The sequence below is a fragment of the Rhinatrema bivittatum genome, chromosome 13, assembly GCF_901001135.1.
Source record: "Rhinatrema bivittatum chromosome 13, aRhiBiv1.1, whole genome shotgun sequence".
Classification (NCBI taxonomy): Eukaryota; Metazoa; Chordata; class Amphibia; order Gymnophiona; family Rhinatrematidae; genus Rhinatrema; species Rhinatrema bivittatum.
Genome location: NC_042627.1, coordinates 63,747,649 through 63,755,171, shown reverse-complemented (window position 1 = coordinate 63,755,171; position 7,523 = coordinate 63,747,649). Strand labels below are relative to the sequence as shown.

The following is a 7,523-nucleotide window of genomic DNA, read 5'->3' as shown; positions in this document are numbered from 1 at the left end:
CCTTTATCTTTGGTCACCTCTGCCATCTGTCTGGGCAGGGAGGAAGAAAAACTCAAATCAGTGAGACTCATTAGCTGGCTTTCAGATCAGAGTGCTTCGGTCATCTTTCCTCTTTAAGAGTGCTTGCGATCAGAAGCAGGGACATGGGGCCATTCTACCTGTAAGCCACGTTGAATTCTGGCTGAACCCCAGAGCAGCAGCAGCCTCTCCAGCCCCTGAGGAGACTTAAGTGACTCTGAAGAAGAAGATGCAGTATTCCAGGGCAGTAACAATAGATTCATCATTCAGTTAGTACTTCCATGAATATTAGCTTTGCCGCCTCCTCTCCATTATTCTGATTCGAATGCCAGGGATAAAATTTCTGAAGTCACCATTGATTAAAAATCTGCAGACTCAGCTGCAGCCCTTTGCTAATTGAGTAAACCACTTTCCCACATCTATTTATTCATTTAAATGAATAGCTGGGAGTTCTGATAAAGTAAATGCCAGTTCTCTTGAACTTGAAGAATGGTTACCATATGGCACCATGTTTGTAGGGAGAGGCTAAGCCAGTCCTACTTTCAATCTATTGCATCTATAGACTATTAGCTCCTGCTTCTTAAAATAGAACTACAAGTCCCAGACTACAATGGGTAGAAAACCAGAAGTGTCTCGGCCTCTCCCTATAAAAATGGTGCTATAAGGTACCTCTATTGAGCACTTGCCTTATTCATCATGAGTTTAATCAAAGCTTCCTTCACATCCTTGTTTCTCAGACTATAGATGATGGGATTTAGCATTGGAGTCACAACACTGTAAAACAGAGTAGACATTTTATCCTGATCGGAATGAGTGCTTGAGCCAGGTCTCATGTACATAAATATAATAGTGCCATAGAATAAGGTCACTACAATTAGGTGGGAGGCACAAGTGGAGAAAGCTTTCTTTCTCCCCTCTGCAGAACGGATCTTCAGGATAGCGGAAAGGATACGAATGTACGTTATAAGGATTAGGAAAAAGGGGATCATTACCACCACTATAGCGCACATGAAAATCACAGTTTTATTCGTGGAGATATCCTTGCATGCCAGCTCTATCACTGCCGGTACCTCGCAAAAGAAATGGTTAATTACATTGGGACCACAATAGGGTAACTGCAAAGCAAGCACAGTGTGTACCATTGAGTTCAAAATGCCCCCTAACCAGGACCCAGTTGCCAACTGAATGCAGACAGACTTGTTCATGATATTTGTATAATGTAAGGGACTACATATAGCAACATATCTATCATAAGCCATTACCATAAGAAGATAGCATTCTGTTCCTCCCAAGGCAAGATGAATGAACATTTGAGCTGCACATCCAGGAAATGAAATGCTCTTTCTCTTGGCCAGGAAGTTTACCAACATTTTTGGGATGATGCTTGACGTATAACAGATGTCCAGGAAGGACAGGTTGCTTAGGAAAAAGTACATAGGTGTGTCAAGACGAGGATCAACTTTGCTTAGCAATACGATGAGGAAGTTGCCCAACAGGGTTATCAAGTAGCAGATTAGAAACACTCCAAAGAGGGCAGTCTGTGTCTTCAGCTGAGTGGAAAGTCCCAGTAGAATGAATTCTGTCACCGAGGTTACATTTTTCCTGTCCATCTCAGACACTAGGCTATATCTGGAAGGATAACAAAAGACCAAAAATTATAATATGCAAACTGAATGAGACTTTTTCCCCCAACTTACATTCTTAATTATCATTCATTTTAAGTTACTTGTTAATTCATCAAATATCTGCAGCAGCAAACTATAGTCTTGCCATAAAGTAACAGAAAAATTAGAGTTGGGTTGATTGTACTAAAAAAAAAGACAGTAAACTATGATGTCATCAAGAAGCATGCTCCTTTGTTTCATGATCCTATAGATGGGGTTTCATTATGGAAAGGAACTTGCAGCAAGTGGAATTTATACATAGGGATTTGTTTTCAGTTTTTTATTTTATTTTCTCTGGGAATTTCAATGTTGCAACAAAAATCAGTAGAAAATGATTTTGCCACTGAATTTTCTCGTTTTTTATAAGTTATTTTCTACTGAATTATTTTTTGTTATAACATTGAAATTCCCAGGGAAAATAATACAAATTGAAAAACAAAGATCTCCACTCAAACACTGAAAAGATGGAACAGAATTTTTTTCTGGGGAAAATCTTGCCCTTTGAAGCATTTCTTTATGTGAGAAATGAGTTCTAGTAGCCCCACTTTCCTGGAGAGAAATCTTTCTGGGATATGATACCTTATAAAAGGGCAGACAAAAAAGATGTTGGAGTATAAGATCTTTTGAATCCTCACTAGCCCCTTCAGATCTGTTCATGTTGCAGAAAGCTCGCTTGCAGTTTCATACCTTTATTTAAAAAAAAAACCAAAAAAAAAACTTGCTCTTTCTTCTTGACCTTTCAGCTGCCTTCAACACAGTGAACCACAATATACTATTGGAGTGACTATCCCAAATTGGTTTAACTGGCAATACCTTACGTTGGTTTTTTTCCTATTTATCTGATCGAACATACCAAGTATTAATCAACAACAACCTATCAAAAACAATCAACCTCAACACCGGAGTCCCTCAAGGATCAGCTTTATCAGCCACCCTTTTCAACATATACCTTCTCCCTATCTGCCAACTACTAAAAGAATATGAAATCACACACTTTCTCTATGCTGATGACATTCAGCTCCTCATTCCCATACAAAATTCTATTGAAGACAAGAGAAAACCTCAGAACTACTTATCTCTATCAAACATCTCCTAAATTCCATGAAACTCATAATCAACTTTGACAAAACTGAAATAATACTCATGGATAAAAAACCCAATCCAACTCCGCCACCCCTGACAATACTTGACAAACAAATGATAACTATACTCCCTACCACCCACACCAGGAACCTCAGAGTTATCATTGATAAAGAACTTTCTTTCAAGAACCACATAGCAAATAAAACTAAAGAAGGATACCACAGACTCCTAACCCTAAGACACCTGAAACCATTTCTCAACCCCTATGATTTCAGAACTGTACTACAACTTCTTATCTTCTCCACCTTCGACTATTGCAACTCCTTACTAATTGGAATACCTTTTTCATCCCTCAAACCACTCCAAATACTGCAGAACTCAGCCGCCAGAGTCCTAACTGGAACAAAAAGAAATGAACACATAACACCAATATTGACCTCACTTCACTGGCTCCCTATTACTGCACATATTGCTTACAAATCAATGACCATAATCCACAAAATCCTAAACAATGATCATCAAGGTCTTAACACCCTAAACATAATCTCTCAAAATCCTCCAAGAAACCTACGCTCTAATAACTCAGGTTACCTAAACATTCCCCCTATCAAAGATGCACATCTGGCAACCACAAGAGAAAGAGCCTTTTCAATTGCCTCACCTAAACTTTGGAACACCCTACCTAAATTCCTGAGAACCCAACATGACCTAAAAACATTCAAAAAAGACCTAAAAACACCAATGTTCCGCAAATTCTACATTGACTTTCAGACATCTGATCATCCCAACTTTCAACCGAACTCTCAGTTGTAAACCTAATAATGCTCTCTGGACTTGATATGCTTATTTCTGATATTGTTCAAATTGTTTTTACTGTTGCACAACTGCTAAGAAAATGTATAATGTTCACATTGTTTTTCTGTTACACAACTGCTAAGAAAAATATATACTTTTGTAAACCGTTGTGATGGCTCTACCGAATGACGGTATATAAAACTCAAATAAATTTATTCGACCCACAATAAAGATGTTGCAGCAAAGATGCCCATACTTGAGAAACACATTATTAGGACAGAAAGTTGAAGATTTGTTTGACCCATAATTTGCTTGATATTGATTTGTTTTGGGTCACTTCCCATCCAAAACACCCCCCCCCCCCTTGCCGCCGCCTTAAATTTTGTTTCATTTAATTTGTGTGTTTTAGCACCCACTAAACTGCAATAAACAGTAAATCATTTCAGCATGCTACGTGATTTTAGTGCTCGCCAAAATGATTTAATGCATAAAATGAAACAAAAAAAGTAAATATAACGAAAGATGAAACGAAACATTTTCCCCATGCACAAGCCCAGGGGTGTCCATCTGCCACCTTAGATCAGTTCATTCCATGCACACTCCAGAGGCTGCTCCTGGTCACGGACCCAACTGTAATAGGAACGGCAACTTAGGGGGGAACTCAGGAGGACCCTACCCAAGCAGCCTCTTTCCTAAGAGTGGATTCATGTATGTACACCCCCCTATTTCCAGCTGTTCCCTTTGGCCTCCGTTCTGCAGACTTCAGAGCCTTGCAAGCAAATAATTTACAGCTGTAAATCCCAAACTGACTCAAATACCTTGTTTGCAGCATGAAAATAAATGCAGCTGGTTCTGTAGATATCTGAAAAAAAAATTGAGGGCAAAGAAATTTTTAACACAATTGGACCTAAAACATAATGCAAGAAAAATGGAGCCCACTGTGAAAAAACTTTTTTTTTTCAAAATGATGTACAATAACTGCTCAATGCCTCCTCTTTGAGAGAGCATATAGAGGTGAAACCATAGGCCAGATTGGGGAGAAATCATTCAATTTTCAGTGGCAGCTTAAAGTATTTATTACTATCAGATATTATTTTCAGCTATTTTAAAAAAAATTGTATTCAATATTTTTGCTTTAGGTCACATACTGATGTTTGTATGACTGCAGCAAAAATATTAGCGATAAGCAGTGAAGAACTGACAAAACAGTTTATTGAAAGACTCACATTAGTACACAATGAGATTTGGGACACTAGGACAGTTCAGTTTCAAAAAGAGGACATAGACTTCTGTACAAAATCAGAAAATATATTTTTAAGACAATAGTGACAGCATTTTTTTTGGCTGAGCAATGATAATTTAGTCTGTCTTTTTCTTGGTGTCATATTCATCTTTGTTGTGAAGGTCAGTGTCATGATCCTGCATGAAACTGCCTTTTTTTTTTCAGATTTTCTTTCCACATTATTGCATTATTTTGAAAAGTTTTCTTGGTGGAGTCCATTTTTCTTGCATAAGGAGATATGACCATTTATATGGCTTAGAAACTGTGTAGAATAGAAGCCTTTAAGAGCAGTCCAGTTTACACTCAACACTCTTACCTTCTGTGTGATAAAATCTAAATTCAATAAATGGCAAAATAAAACCCTTTCTTCCCCACATAAAAAAAATTAATTCAACTGAAAGCAATGTTACCAGAGATAATACCAGGATTTAATGTATTTACTTTCTTGATTACTAATAGTCTGCACAGTTATTCTGCTTGAATTAATTATGGTTAATATTTTATTATATTTTGCACCATTAAGGGTATGTTTGCAAGCATACATTTTCAGCCTTTAAAAAAAAAAGTGTCACGTAGAAATCTGCATCCTTTTATGGTAGTTAGCATAGCTGGGTTTAAAAAAGGTTTGGACAAGTTCATAAACTGTTATTAACCAAGCAGATTTAGAGAATAGCCACTGCTTATCACTGCGTGATAGCAGCATGGAATCTATTTACTATCTGGGATCCTGCCAGGTACTTGTGACCTGGATTGGCCACGGTTAGAAGCAGGATACTGGGCTGGATGGAGTCTTGGTTTGACCCAGTATGGCAATTCTTATGTTCTTATGTAACCTTTTATATAAAGGATGCTTTAATAAATGGACTTCAGATAGTACCAACCATACTTTAATATGCAATCTTTGCTGCCTTATTACAGATAGGCATGCACTGTCAACATTTTAACCCTCAGGACAATGTTCTTACAGTAACCCTTCTACTAAGGCTAACAAGGCAAAATAACACATCTGTATCCTCGGCAGACAAGATGATCTTGAAAGGTTGAACATGGAATACTTTACAGAACTGGCATTTTTTTTTTCTTTAGGCTTCCATAATTATCTTTTCCAGTTTTTATTTCCATAATTGTTCAGGTTTATGCTCATGGAAGATGGATGCAGTCAAAGTGACTTTACCTAATTGGATAATTAGCTTCAGACTCCCAATTTGAGCCCCCAGGACAAGTTTATATTCAGCTACCTGGTCTTGCTGCCAGGTGTACACAAAGTATCCTAGAAGTCCATTCCTCTACCATATTTCAAATATCTTCTGGGAGGCGTATGAGCTATCTTTAATAAAGAATGCTGAAAATCTTAACCAGATGAACAACGTATCAGTCCCTATCATGTATCAAATGGAAAAGATGAAAGCCAATTACACACAATGGACTGTGCTGCTGTTTTGTTTCTCTACTCAGAAGGAAGAATAATTTCCAATTTGATAAGACTATTGCAATGAAAATGTTACAAACTAATACAAATAATACAATATCAATAAAAAGTTAAAACTTACATGTCTTCATTCTTGTCATTTGAAGGTGAAAAATGGGGTCCATGAATGATTTGATCTTGTATATAAAGTGGCTCTGAATTAATGTTAATTTGGGAAGCTCATCATGTAATCAGTTAAAAAAGAAAAAAGAAAAAGCAAGCTTTTGTATTCTGAAATCAAATTTTACTGAAAATGACCCGGATTATCAATGTGGTGTTGTAATTTGGCATACGAAAAGACTAAATTACTCATATCAGAGGCACTGAAGACTAGGCTTCCTCCAGGACCATGAACTTAGAGGTCTAGTTTACCATAACACACTAGAAGGAGGGTTAGCAGAGTTAATGGAATCCGGACATGACTTAAAATATGTAAATAGTAATTTTAACCAAGACACGAAAGCCAAAGTAAATTCTGCCTCTCACCTACCCATGACTGTCCAGCCTTTGGATACAGCAGAAGAAAAAACCTTGCTACAGATGCCAAAGGATCAATGCTTTGATCTAGAAGAACATTTATTGATGTGGCAGGAATCTTTGTGCCCCAAAAGGTTAATAGCCAATAGTCTAAAACAGCCACAATTTAGTAACTTTTGATGCCATAGGGATCATATTCCCCAACATACAATTAAAATGGAAGCCAACATCTGTCCCTCTCTGATGTATTCTCCATGACTTAATTACTTTGGTGCATTTATTATTGTAATGCCTACTGCTCTATTTTGTTTGAGACATGAAGAATGTTAATATTGACTCACTGTAACACACTTTGAATTCTCTAGTTGGAAAAGTGTAAAATAAATGATGCACTGTGTGTGTGCATGTGAGCGTTTACATACATGGGCTTGCTTTTGTCTATGTAACCTTTATCTACTTTTCTTGGTTCAAAATAAAGATATTAATGCTGAAAAACAGGGCTGAACAAAATATTTTTCACAATTTGAGGTGAAATGCAGGAGATTTAGCTGCCTGCCTTTTCCCCATATTTTGTGTGAAATTGCACAGAGTTGTTGCCAAATGTCATTAAAAAAAAAAAAAAAAGCCCTGTTAGGTATACAAAAATAAAAAGTACAAAATTAAAAAAATCCCTAAAGTAGTACAGCAAATGAAAAATAGCAAACAAAACCCCAAACCAAAACAAATCTGTATATAT

General features: G+C 37.0%; 1 protein-coding gene across 1 annotated transcript; it reads right to left on the bottom strand.

The window, feature by feature from the left end:
• Positions 1–689: 689 nt before the first annotated feature.
• Positions 690–1,628, bottom strand: LOC115074741 (olfactory receptor 2G3-like). Its single transcript, XM_029574504.1, has one exon. It carries the CDS (start codon positions 1,626–1,628, stop codon positions 690–692), a length of 939 nt encoding a protein of 312 aa, XP_029430364.1.
• Positions 1,629–7,523: the final 5,895 nt, after the last annotated feature.

What these genes read in the sequence shown, in the direction of transcription:
- LOC115074741 (XM_029574504.1), bottom strand. Translation starts at nt 1,628, where the DNA reads ATGGACAGGAAAAATGTAACCTCGGTGACAGAATTCATTCTACTGGGA.